Source organism: Perognathus longimembris, chromosome 25 (assembly GCF_023159225.1).
Source record: "Perognathus longimembris pacificus isolate PPM17 chromosome 25, ASM2315922v1, whole genome shotgun sequence".
In the NCBI taxonomy this organism is placed as follows: domain Eukaryota; kingdom Metazoa; phylum Chordata; class Mammalia; order Rodentia; family Heteromyidae; genus Perognathus; species Perognathus longimembris.
In genome coordinates this window covers 13426289-13440546 of record NC_063185.1, presented here as the reverse complement: position 1 = coordinate 13440546, position 14258 = coordinate 13426289, and the positions used below count along the sequence as shown (strand labels likewise).

General features: G+C 37.6%; 1 protein-coding gene across 2 annotated transcripts in view; it reads left to right on the top strand.

Annotated features, from left to right (window-relative positions):
* The window catches only part of Rapgef6 (Rap guanine nucleotide exchange factor 6), a 137801-nt gene that overhangs the window by 86527 nt on the left and 37016 nt on the right, over positions 1 to 14258 (top strand). For both annotated transcript variants that reach the window (XM_048334011.1, XM_048334012.1), the window contains 6 exons: positions 315 to 479; positions 2294 to 2401; positions 4297 to 4500; positions 7282 to 7390; positions 9575 to 9815; positions 12550 to 12707. In XM_048334011.1, the coding sequence (XP_048189968.1) occupies positions 315 to 479; positions 2294 to 2401; positions 4297 to 4500; positions 7282 to 7390; positions 9575 to 9815; positions 12550 to 12707 (985 nt within the window). The remainder of the gene's footprint in view (positions 1 to 314; positions 480 to 2293; positions 2402 to 4296; positions 4501 to 7281; positions 7391 to 9574; positions 9816 to 12549; positions 12708 to 14258) is intronic.

Genomic DNA, 14258 nt, shown 5'->3' with positions numbered 1-14258 from the left:
TCTTGTTTCTTCCATCTTTGTCTTGGACAAGCAGTACATGCTCCCATTGTTGCAGAGATGGTAGTCACAACCCACAGAAGAGATAAATGAGTGAAATGTCATTGGTTGCTGGGGGGACTTACTGCTCTTCTTGTTCTCACTCTAGACCTCGGGGTGCTGCTGAATTACAGCTTAGAGAAACTACTTTCTCCCGGTGGTAATGGGTTAAAGATGAAACTCTACTTTGGGGATTTATTAAAGGGGTTACTAAAGAGGAATAATCAAGAGTTATTTGAATCCTGAACTGTTTATTTTCTAAATCCTTGGATTTTTAGGCAACACCTGAGCGTCTCATCATGCATTTGATAGAAGAACATTCCATTGTGGACCCAACTTATATAGAAGATTTTCTGTTAACTTACAGAACATTTCTTAAAAGTCCTCTGGATGTGGGAGTCAAACTATTGGAATGGTTTAAGATTGACAGCTTAAGGGACAAGGTTGGTTTTATAAATACACAAAACATAAATGTGACTTGAACCTTTACATTTTACTAGTGTTAACCTTTTGTAATTGATAGGTTAAATGTTTGTTTTGATGACAAAACTAAGCTCACCTAGAAAATTTATTAGTAGGCATAAATACAACTGATTACTTTTATGACAGAGTAACCTGTTTAAAATGGACATAAAAATTAAAAGGCTTATGCCTATAATCCTAGCTATTCCGGAGACTGAGATCTGAGGATCAGGGTTTAAAGCTAGCCAAGGAAGAAAAGTCTGAGACTATTATTTCCAATTAACCACCAAAAGCTAAAAATTGAGCTATGTTTCAAGTGGTTAAGTGCTCGACTCGAGCACAAAGGTGCTTAGAGACAGCACCCAACCCCAGAGTTCAAGATCCAGGACTGGCAAAAAAGAAAAAAGGCAAAAACTCAAAATAGCGCTATATATAATACAGGAAACACAATAGTACTTTAAATTCTTACCAACATGGTTGTTCTTAAGATCAATAAAATATTATAAAGCCAATTAATAATTTATAGAGTATTTACCAAGTAAACTTCTTTTTTTTTTTTTTTTTTTTTTTGGCCAGTCCTGGGGCTTGGACTCAGGGCCTGAGCACTGTCCCTGGCTTCTTTTTGCTCAAGGCTAGCACTCTGCCACTTGAGCCACAGCGCCACGTCTGGCCATTTTCTGTATATGTGGTGCTGGGGAATTGAACCCAGGGCCTCATGTATACGAGGCAAGTGCTCTTGCCACTAGGCCATGTCCCCAGCCCCTCAAACTTCTTGAGGGCTTAGATTGCTTTTAAGCCTGAGAATGAGAATATTCTAACAGACTCTTATTAATCATTTGAAAAGATTTGTCGAATCCTAATTTGTCTCTTCTGTGACATACCTAGTCTTCCTTCGATACTTTTTTACATTAAACATTGTCTGCTATTTTAAATTGTTTAGTTTTTTTAAACTTTATTTCATGGGTACTTGAAATTTAGTGGGAAAAAAACTAATAATTCCTCCACAGATAGGTGAAAAGCAAGTTATTCTAAGAAAGTAAAAGGCAGGTAGGTGTATCTCTGAGTTGTATTTTAAATGAAATAAGATGGATGTGAGTAGACGCTGAAATTCTGTTATTTAGGCTCCAACTCCATTCCCTTCACCTTTCCTGGAATTAAATATGATTAGTGTAGTTACTAAATGATAAGATTTGAAAAAATGAAGTAGGCCCTTAAACAATGTGCAAAAGTTTCCTCAAAATGTTTCAAAATTTACTCAGAACTACTCTAGGTTTTTTGTTGTCTTTTCTTTTTTTTTTTTTTTTTTAGTACTAGAGTTTGAAGTGTGCGTCTTGTTCTTGCTGGGCTGGCACTCATCCATTTGAGCCATGCTTTTTGCTGGTTATTGAGGAGATACACTCCAGTGAACTTTTTTTTGCTCAGGCTGCCTTTGACTTCAATCTTCCAGGTCTCAGTCCTCCCATGTAGCTAGGATTACAGTCATGAGCCATCAACCCCGGGCTTGATAAAGTTTTTTATTGGAAGTATTGCTTGCATTTATAATGTAAAGCTTGTATTTTAAGGAGATGATTAAGGAGTGATTGCTTGGAGTCCTACTCTATTACTCTTTTACCAAGGAAGCAAAAGTCCAAACTAAACCATGCTTCTCCCTTGGAGATGATCCTTTTGTGTACAAGGAAGAGGTAGGAGGTTTATCCATACAGCCCAGTTCCTCTGTTTTATACATGCTTTTGAAACTGACAATTCAAAATCAATGTTTCTAATAGCCATATGTTGCCTCCTCCTGTTTCCACAGGTGACACGAATTGTATTATTATGGGTAAATAATCATTTCAATGATTTTGAAGGTGATCCTGCTATGACGCGATTTCTAGAGGAGTTTGAAAAACATCTGGAAGATACAGTATGTCTCAAAACGATTTCTAAAGTTTATGAGTGTCCCTTACCCACCCAATAAGTATAGCAGTCTTTCTCATCTTCTCTTAGGTCTCTCCCCTCCCCCCTTCTTTGAAGAGTTTGAACTCAGGACCTCATCTTCTTAGGTAGCTCATCTTCTTAGGTAGCTGTTCTACCCCTTGAGCCTTTCTTTCACTTTAATTATTTTTCAGGTAAAGTCTCAGTGTTTACCTGGAGCCAGCCTTAGATAATAAGATCCTTCGACCTGCCATCTCCTGCATAGCTGAGACCATCGGCACACACCACCATGCTTGGCTTGTCTTACATATTAGATCTACATTAGGACTTCATAGGTCATTTCCTGTGTGTGATTTCACCTTTTCTAAGCATATACCACCTAAAATAATTCACTCAAGATCTTCTCAGCTTCCACAATAGCTATTCATGAGTCTATTGTCAGATATATAGCTGGATTACCTGCTCTAAGCAAGGTGAAGTTGTAGGAAGGAATATGCATCATATTGCTAAATTATGATCCAACTTCCAGCATCTGCTGCATATATGAATTTGGAGAAGTTGCCTCACCTTATACCTCAACTATTTTATTTGAAAGAATAGTCCTAAGACTGAGCACATATGGGAAGTGGTAGAACATTCTCAAGACACTAGGTTCTCTCTCTCATACCACAAAAGGATAGATAGTAGTAGTCATTTAAAGCAGACCAAAACATAGTATTCCAAAGTCTTATGTAAGATCAGAAGAAGTGTAATACTTTCTCTGCATTGGAAAAAAAATACAGTACAGGTTTGATCTCACACTCACACATTTGCTTGGCAGGCATTCTACCACCTGAGCCTTGTCCCTGACCCTGGAAAATCTTTTTCCTTTGTTATATTAAACCGATAACAGAACTTGAAATTGGAATATTATTAGATTTAAGGAAGAACTGAAATAATACTAAAAGACTTTTCTGGGAATGATAAGAGATTCAAATGTATCTTTCAGTATTTAGGCAGTATTTAGAAAAATGGTTTTAAACAAAGGTTTTTAAAGATCTTGGTTTTATAGAACAGTGAGGACATAAACAAGGTAAAAGTAGAATATGTACTAGGGACATTCAGAAAATGAAAAGTAATTTCGTGTGTGTGTGTGTGTGTGTGTGTGTGTGTGTGTGTGTGTGTGTGTGTGTGTGTGTACACACATCCTGGGGTTTGAACTCAGGGCCTGAGTGCTGTCCCTGAGCTTTTTGCTCAAGGCTAGTAGTACTCTTACCACTTGAGCCATGGTGCCACTTGTGGCTTTTTCAGAGTAATTTACTGGAGATAGGAGTCTCACAGACTTTGCTGCCCATGCTGGCCTTAAACCACCATCCTCAGATCTCAGCCTCTTGAGTAGCTAGGATTACAGGTGTGAGTCATGCACCGGCTGAGAAGTAATTTTCATCCAATGAAATATTACATTTAAGTCTTCTGCATTGCTATTATCTGAAACTCTTAAAAATTTATTAATGTTCATAAGAGAGCCTTGGGAGGGCTGGGAATGTGGCTTAGTGGTAGAGTGCTTGCCTAGCATGTATGAAGCCCTGGGTTTGATTCCTCAGCACCACATAAACAGAAGAGGCCAGTACTGGTGATGTGGCTCAAGAGGTAGAGTGCTAGCCAGGAGCAATAAGAAACCAGGGACAATGCCCGGGCCCTGAGTCCCAGTCCCCAGGATTGGAAAAAAAAAGAGAGAGAGAGCGAGAGCGTTTAAGTGCCTCTCCCTTCAGCTTTATTTGCCCCAGCTCACATGGTCTGTAGTCTGGATTTATTTATGTCTCTAATTCTAATGATCTTAGATGATTTTAGAAGCATAAGGAAATGGATACATTTATGCATATATTACTCTTTGCTACTTTTCAGAAGATGAATGGTCACCTCCGGTTATTGAATATTGCCTGTGCTGCAAAGGCCAAGTGGAGACAGGTTGTGCTGCAGAAGGCTTCCCGAGAGTCCCCTCTGCACTTCAGCCTCAGTGGAGGAAGTGAAAAGGGATTTGGTGTCTTTGTGGAAGGAGTAGAACCTGGTAGCAAAGCTGCAGATGCAGGGCTGAAACGGGGTGATCAGGTAAGAAATAACCCACTGCTTCAAGTAAACCTTCTATATAGTGTGTCTGCTACTTTAGTTCTCATGTGTTATTTTTCAAGTAAGCCAACTCAGTATTAGGAACTAGGTGGGGTTTTTACTTTTGCCTCTTTTCAGAGGTGGTCTATAATATTAAATATTAGAAAATTTTTAAAAATCAGCTGACAATTTCAGAATATGTCAGAAATGTCAGTCTGTGAGTTAGCACCTGTACAATTTTTTTTTTTTTTTTTTTTTTGCCAGTCCTAGGGCTTGGACTCACGGCCTGAGCACTGTCCCTGGCTTCGTTTTTTGCTCAAGGCTAGCACTCTGCCACTTAAGCCACAGCGCCACTTCTGGCCATTTTCTGTATATGTGGTGCTGGGGAATTGAATCCAGGGCCTCATGTATACGAGGCAAGCACTCTTGCCACTAGGCCATATCCCCAGCCCACCTGTACAAATTTTGAAAGAGGGGGACTGAGAATATCGCCTAGTGGTAAAGTGCTCGTCTCATATACATGAAGCCCTGGGTTCGATTCCTCAGCACCACATATATATATAGAAAAAGCTGGAAGTGGCACTGTGGCTCAAGTGGCAGAGGGCTAGCCTTGAGCAAAAAGAAGCCAGGGACAATGCTCAGGCCCTGAGTTCCAGCCCCAAGACTGGCAACAGCAACAAAAAAACAAAAACAAATTTTGAAAGAGGGGATAATTCCACTTCACAGTGCCCTCAACTGTCAGTGGCAGAAGATGACCATAAATGGTAGAATCAGCTTAAATAGTGTTAATATAATTTTGTAACTACATTTATAAGCAGGAAAAATCGCATGGGAAGAATTTAATAATTCTTTTTATATAAGCACTAGGTAACTATTGTACAGCCTATTTGAAAGTAGTGATTTGCTGACAAAAATGTAATGTGAATAAAGTAAAAAACGTAACATTAAAAAAAAGGAATTCCTGGGCTGCCCTCAATCCTATGTATTACTTAGCTGCATTATTAAGAGATAAGTTCTAGAAATCTGTTTTAACAAAGCTCTGTAGATTCTTAGGCACACCAAAAATGTTTTCCGAACCTTTTTAATCATCAGAATCACATGGGTGACTTTCTACTTAAAAATGTGTTCATTCATTTTTAATGTGGCTTTGTTTTTTTAATTGAACCACTCTTTTAAAAATTATGAGCATAATTGCATTGTAAAAGGCACTGTCCTTAAAAACAGTGGATGGTTTCTGCCAAAAGTGTCCTTGGCAAGGTCTGGAAAGACATACATGTACTTCTGGGCAGAGGGCATGCGGAGGATTGAGTCTGGGGCCATGCACGAGATAGGCAAGTATTCTACCATTGAGTTACATTCCCAGCCTCTACAAACGTATTTTATTATCCTCATCTTGGGATTGTGGACATAGTAAGTAGAGGCCCAAGATTCTGGTAAATAACATTTAGTGCCTGGATCAGTCTCTATAACAAAGTGGCAATAATACAAGGAGTTAAAACACTAAGTTGTGAAAATCCCCTTCTTAAGAAAAAAAAAATTTTATTGGCCAGTCCTGGGGCTTGAACTCAGAGCCTGGGCACTGCGCCCCTGAGCTTCTTTTGCTCAAGGCTAGCATTCTACCACTTGGGCCACAGCACTACTTTTTCTCATTATGTGGTACTGAGGAATCGAACCCAATGCTTCATGCATGCTAGGCAAGTACTCTACTACTAAGCTACATTCCCGCCTTAAGAGAAATTTTCATAAATTTCTGGGATTCACCCCAGACTACTCATTAGAAATGAATAGGATCCTAGAGTCACTGTATTTATTACTTTTCAAGTATTTCATCATTAAACCTTTAGGACTATCATTCCTTCAGAGAGGGGAAAAAAAAAAATGAATGAAATGCAATGATCTCGTTCCTGAGGATGAAATTTATCATTCATTTCTTCTATCAGTTCTCCAAAGTACCAATAAAATAATATGAGATTTTAGATTTAAATTACTGTCATTTAAAAAATAATTATGGGGCTGGGGATATAGCCTAGTGGCAAGAGTGCCTGCCTCGGATACACGAGGCCCTAGGTTCGATTCCCCAGCACCACATATACAGAAAACGGCCAGCAGCGGCGCTGTGGCTCAAGTGGCAGAGTGCTAGCCTTGAGCGGGAAGAAGCCAGGGACAGTGCTCAGGCCCTGAGTCCAAGGCCCAGGACTGGCCAAAAAAAATAATAATAATTATGTATCTTCTCTTTGAAATACTGGACATTTGCATCAAATTTCACAAGCTCGTAATAAATTGTTCAGACATTTTCACCAGCTTTATTTCTTGGTCACTTATTTCATCTATACACTTATCTGCCTGTTATTTTTATCAGGAAAACCTAATATGTTATTTTTCATTCTTATCCTTTTAGAATTTTTATATTAGACCCCTTAATCTTCACTGCTTAATTTTTTCTCATTATGTTTATCTCTTTTTCCTTTTCCTTTGGAGTTCGTATATTTTAAAAAATATTTTTAAAAATCAAGCCTGTATGATACTGTGGAATCTCTACTAAGTAGAACCAGCCCTGTTCAAACAGTAGTATTGCTTGTTTGGCTATTTGATTCAGTCAGTGATAGTAAAAGATATTAAATGTATTTAGAGTACTTCATAGCCAACTTCTCATAGTGCTAATCATTGTTAACATGACACATTTTATTCAAATCCCATTTTACTTTTTCACTATTACACTTTTAAGTTTATAGATATGAGTAATAACTTTTGATTTTAATTTTGTATTTTCAAAATCCTTTTAAGATAATGGAAGTGAATGGACAAAACTTTGAGAACATTACATTTGTGAAGGCCCTTGAAATTTTAAGGAATAATACTCATCTTGCACTCACAGTGAAGACCAACATTTTTGGTGAGTGTGTAAAAACTGAGGTGGGGTTTTGGTAAAAGTGAAGTCATTTTAATGAAAGCAAAGATAGTTAAATGTAAGCATTTTTGTCTAAGCTGTTAAGAATGAATGGTTTTTAATGTATAATTTTCATTTTTTATATTTTGATATCATCAAAAGTAAGTTTGAAGATAGGTACACAACTCAGCCAGAGCATATATGCTCACATTTATTCTGTACTGTATTCTACTGGTGGGGCTAAAGATACTGAATAAAACTTAGAATTTGAGCCACGTGCCATTGGCTCACACCTTTAATCCTAACTACTTAGGAGGCTGAGATTGAGGATCTCTTTATCTTCAGTTACCTACCAAAAAGCTGGAATTGGAGCTATGGCTCAAGTGCTAGTCTGGGGGGGTGGAGGGGAGACTGAGGGACAATGCCAAGGCACTGTCTTAAAGCTCCAGTACCAGCACACACACACACACCCACACACACACACACACCTTAGAACTCACAATCAGATTCTTTCTAAAACCCTAATAATATGCATTTCAATCTTAAAATGCTTACTCTAGCTTTCTGAAATAACATGAATTCCAGATTAGTTTCTTGAAAATAAATTTAGTAAAGCATTGGATTTCTGGTGACATACTTTTCTGTGTAAAAATGATTGTGGTACAACATTGTGTGTGTGTGTATGTATTTGGCAATGGTGTGGATCCAACCCAGAGCCTTGCACATGACAGGTAATTACTCCACCTATAGCTACATTTGTGGCCCTGCATTATGTTCTTATGTTGTTTATACCTCAGTAAAGCATGAGTTCGTTCACCTTGTTCTTCTCACTAAATCTACCATTTGTTACTTTAATTTTTAGAAGAGATTTACTGTTTCTTTTCATTATGTATGTACCATAAGCATTTTACTGTTTTAGTTTTTTTTTTTCCAGTCCTGGGGCTTGAACTCAGGGCCTTAGCACTGTCCCTGGCTTCTTTTTACTCAAGGCTAGCACTCTACCACTTGAGCCACAGCACATTCTGGCTTTTTCTATTTATGTAGTACTGAGGAATCGAACCCAGGGCTTCATGTATACCAAGCGAACACTTTACCACTAGGCCATATTCCCAGCCCCATACCATAAGCCTTTTAAAGGCTGAGAATGGTAACAGTACATACAGTATAACAGTTGAAAACTATCAAGAATAAGTTGCAACCAGAGAAGAGTTGACTTCAAAGTTATGCCTGTGGAAAGGAAGTAAGTTTTTCTTTCACTTTGACTTCTCCTTATCCTGCGTTTACTCGTAATGAAAAGTAAAGCATTTAGTTTTTTCCTTTTTTTGAGTCCTTTTGGCTGAATTACATCATGTACATCATGGCATATAATCATGTGTTGATAATTTCACAGTAACATTAGTTTAGCACAGATAAGTAGGTCCTCACAGTTTTTGGCTTTCCTGGAGTTTGGGAAATGCCAACATTTAGATTAAGCTTAAGAGGTACCAATTTTGAAAAATAGGAAAGCAGAACTTTCTCTAGACCCCAAAAGAAAAAAAAATAAATCCTAGATCTTAGACATAGTTTTTGAGTAGTGTGAATATCAATTGTAGATTGAATGGACCAAAGAATGGGAGTTACACTGTTCTGTAAAAGCGGAGATTTCCATACCAATCTGTCCCAGGTAGAATGCAGTCAATCAAGCAAAACAACAGAGTATCTCAAAGAATTAATTGTGGAAATGGAGTAGTATTCTATAGTGATACATACAGTAGAGCCCTAGTCTTTATGGCATACCATGAAGTAGTGTTTATCCATCAGGTCATTTTGCATGGAACTTAGAACAAAACACCTATAATAAAAGTAATGCAGGAGCTGGGAATGTGGCTTAGCAGTAGAGTGCTTACCTAGCATGCATGAAGCCCTGGGTTCAATTCCTCAGCACCACATAAACAGAAAAAGCCAGAAGTGGCACTGTGGCTCAAGTGGTAGGGTGCTAGCCTTGAGCAAAAGAAGTCAGGGACAGAGCTCAGGCCCTGAATTCAAGTCCCAGGACTGGCAAAAAAAAAGACACATAAGTGATAAATGTGTAATTGAATAGGGCTGCCAAAGGTCTAACAATAAAAAATGATTATGTTTATCCTTAAAATTTGCTGGTATAAGAACTTTCTATTAGAAGAAAATAAATGACAAATTTGTTTATTTCTGCAGTGTTCAAAGAATTACTTAGTCGGACTGAACAAGAGAAGTCTGGTATTCCTCATATTCCCAAAATTGCCGAAAAGAAAAGTAATCGCCATTCAATCCAAGATGTGCCAGGAGATATTGAACCGACATCCCAAGAGAAAGGAAATAAGAAAGTTAAAGCAAATACTGTTTCGGGTGGAAGAAACAAAATCAGGAAAATTTTGGATAAAACACGATTTAGCATCCTGCCTCCAAAACTATTTAGGTAGGTAATATCAACGACATTCATGTAGGAACTTTTTTTTTTTAACTAATATCTAGGAACTTCAAAAAATTATTGTAAAAGTGATGTGCAGAGGGGTTACAGTTACATTAGTCAGGTAATGAGTACATTTCCTTTTGAACAATGTCACCTCCTCCTTCGTTCTCTTTACTGAATCTTTTCATTTGTGTCAGTAAGAAAGCTGTTGGCTATACTTGAAATGCGCTATACTTTAGAAATTCATATCTGGATGCTTCTGGGCATTTTTCAGACTGGATTTGGATCATGATTCTCAGTCTCTACCTCCCACGTTGCTAGGGTTATGGGCTTGAGCCACCATGCTCATCCCCAGCCTATGAAATATTTTGAGAATGAAAAAATCAAAGTGAAAGCAAAAGTCATTTATTTGATTAGCATCTGTAAATTAAGATGCAGCAGTATTTTTTAATTTACCTGAGAATATTTCACAGTTTAGAAAATACAATTTACTTGTTTACATTCAGCTTCCAAATAGATCATTGTAACATCCCCAGGAGTGGACTGTTTTACCTGCTTACCGGTTACTTTTTCCTCCAAATTTCTTGTTGTTATACTTTTTGGGGGGTTACTTTTGATATTAAGTGGTTTTCATGTACATATTGATGCTGTTTTGTGACCTTTTTAGTTTCTTAGTGGAATTAAATTGTTTCATTTTAATTAAATTTAGTGTGAGGGAATTACTGGAGAATTTTTTTAAACTGTCTTGTTTCTTTATTGCATCACCTCTCAGGAGACTGTTTTGGTAAGAAATGCCATAATGACTAGCCAAATAGGCCTTACCAGATCAGCTTCAAGCATGACTATTTTGCTAAATACTGTTTCATTCCTGTCATAGCATGTTGTCCATAACAGTACAGTTGTCATTTATACATGCTCTCACCTTAACTTGTAAGCACCCTTATGTGATTGTAGCTACATAGTGTGTCACCACTGTGAATTAAGCAGAATATTGTTCAGTTACATCATTGGTAATACAAAGACTTTACTACTACTAGTGAGTGAAAATCCACTTACTAGTCCATGTAGTAAATTCCGACTTGCTGCAACTACTGCAACTAATTCGCTCTAATAGAAAATTCTAACTTGAAATTTTATTCTATTTTATTTGCAGTACAAGGTAACAGTTTGCTTTCCTGGTTTCATTTACCTTACTCTCTGTATCTAAAAATAGGGTTTTTTAAAAAATACTTTTTTATGTTCTACATAATTGTCTCTGAAAGCCCTGCTTTTTTTCCCTCTTAGCTAACCTTTAACACTTAACTCTGAGAACTAGGAATATAAACCTAATTGTATTCCAATAAGCATAAATTACTTACACAGTAAAACACTTTCTATACCCTGTCAGTCTGCATTTTCTCCTGGAGAATACATTTTGCTTGAATGGTACCTCGATTGTTGTATCTATATTGTCCCCTATAGTTTTCAATGTAAGTTGAAATTAATATTTCTCCTTTCTACATTTCTATTCTCATTTCAGTTTTGGTAAAAAAAAAAAAAAATTTAAACCTTTTTGAAAAACACCCTGTTTTCCTCTGTGTGCCAATGTATGTGTTCAGCTGCTTTACCTAATTTTATCCTTACAATAATTGAAGTAGAGTCGATATTATTCACATTTATAAATGAAGGAAACCCACATCCTGCAAGAGAAATTTCCTGAGCCCAAACACCTAATATCACAAGTCTGTCTGACATCAAAGATTGCTCTTGAGATACTCGTCTTTGCTTTCTTCCATACCTCCTTGCTTTCACCTGACTCTGGCTCTCTTGTTCTGGCGCTGTCTTTCTTGTCTGGCTATTAACAGTTCTCTAGTCCTTGACCAACCTAACCGTCCTCTGCTCTTGATTTTGCACTGCTTCTTAATCTACGAAAAGACTAGCTTTTGCTTCTAACTTTCTGAAGTATATACCATAGCCATTCATTTTTTAACCTGTAGTAATCATTCCTTTCCACAGTAGGTATGTATTCTGTGATAACTGTGTGTATATAGCACAAGTATCTGGAAGAATGCTGCATCAAGTAAGATGGAAATACTGTTAAGGAAATGGAGGATCACATCGGTTTCAAATATACAGCATAACCCTTAAAGAGAGAAATGGTGTTTTGGTTTCTTACACTGATGGGAATCTTTTTCTGATTGTTTTCCTGTGTTTTTATGGAACTTATTTATTTTAAATTGATATTTTAGGACATAAAAAAATGTAAATGGCATCATTGCATTTCTACTCTCAGTTTTTCTTTCAGGTGGATTTACAGTTGTCTAAATGCTTGTTTTTGAAAACCTTAGGAAAAAAGTAACTTTTGCTAGCTTGCCTTCTGTTCTGATTTTGATGCATTGTAGGGTAGAGGGAGGATGATTTCTGTGGTGAGACCATGACTGGATGCATATATTTGAAACCTGAAGCTGGCAAGCTGCATGGACTCACCTAGATTCATTCAGCATCTGTTTCTCTATACAAACCAGGAGGAACTAAATGTGTGGTTTCTTTATGATACAGTAGAATTACATACATCTATCAATTGTATTTGAATGTAGTGACTAGCGCCCGGCTTGTCCTACTCTTTTTAATTGTAATAGTTTAATCTAGTTAAGTCACCATCTTAAGTTGGTTTTGTGGTGGTTTGGTGCATGTAGAATAGAGCTATGTACTGTTAAGTACTTTCTCATAGTTTACCATAGTATTTGGCATTCTTTTGAAGTGATGGAGGCTTGAGCCAGTCACAAGATGACAGCATTGTGGGAACTAGACACTGCAGACACAGCCTGGCTATAATGCCTATTCCTGGAACACTCTCATCCAGCAGCCCTGATCTCCTGCAGCCTACCACCAGCATGTTGGATTTTTCCAATCCTTCAGGTAATGTTTGTATGTGGTGTTATATAGCCAAACTACTGTCTACAAGCACTGGTAGATGCTTAAACTTGGTGCAACAAATATTAGATGCTTGTATGGCCCTCTTTTCATTATGACCTCATGCAAAAATTAATGGAAAGATTGTCTTTATCCCTACATTTAAATGATAATTCCTCCAATTGTTTTTAATGTTCATTTAAAAAGACTATTTCTGGGAATGTGGCTTAGCAGTAGAGTGCTTGCCTAGCATGCATGAAGCCCTGGGTTTGATTCCTCAGTACCACATATACAGAAAGGGGGGGGGGGGGGGAAGACCATTCCTGACCACAAATGTAAGGATCTTTTGGTAATCACTATCTGTGCAATAAAGATGTTTCTCTGTCTATAAAATGTTTTCGACCCATGTGTGGAAAAGAAGACATATTATTTACTCTTCAGTGACTTCACTTATCTTCCTCTATGATACACAAAAATGCATTAGTAATTCCCTAAGAGCATTGAGGTTTTTATCCCATATTGCCAAAATATTTATCTTTCTCATTGTTGTTCAGACAGTTGGTATGGGGCCCCAAGTTAATTTGTTTACACTTATTCCTGCCCATTGTGTGGCTTAGCTACATAATTCAAAGTGGTGTTTTTGTTTAGTTTTGGGGTTTTGTTTGGTGCTAGTCCCAGGGCTTGAACTCAGGGCCCCTATGCACTGTCCTGGAGCATTTTTGCCCAAGACTAGCACTCCACCACTTGAGCAAAGATCTACTTCTGGCTGTTTGGTGATGAACTGAAGTGAAGATAAGAGCTGGCTTCAAACCATGATCCACAGGTCTCAGACTTCTGAGTAGCTAGGATAATAGGTATGAGCCACCGTCATGCAGCACAGTGAAACTTTGAAGAATTAGTTGCATAACTTCCACTTGAAAAATGCCTTTCTTTAGAAGACACTGAATTAAGTACACAGAAGAGGAAGGGGGAAAATGCTTTCTCAAAGATCAAAATATTTGACTCAGCTTAAATTTTCTGTTCTAGCAGCATTTAGAAAAAGGAAGCATAATGAATTACATAAATCTCAGCACTAGAATGAAGAAAATAGAAGTACTGATAAGGCTTATTTTTTTCTTTAGACTTTTTTTTTTCCATTTGCCAGTTTTGGGGCTTGAACTCAGGGCCTGGGCTCTGTCCCTGAGCCTCTCTGTGCTCAGGGCTAGTGCCCTATCACTTGAGTCACAGTGCTACTTCTGGCCTTCTCTGTTTATGTGGTACTGAGGAATCGAACCCAGGACTTCATGCATGCTAGGCAAAGCACTTTACCCCTAAGCCGCATTCCCAGCCAAGGCTTATGTTTTCTTGTAGCAACATAAATACAAACTCTAGAACACAACATCAAAAGGCGTTTTAATGAAGTTTTTGTATACATTTTTTCTTTTATTAATTCAGTTGTCTCTTAACCATTGACAGATTACTAAACCCAAGGAACTACTTTTGTGTCTCACTTTCTGTATGGTACCCATATTCTGTCTGGAACAAAGATTTTACTGAATCATTACTTTGCTTAGAAAT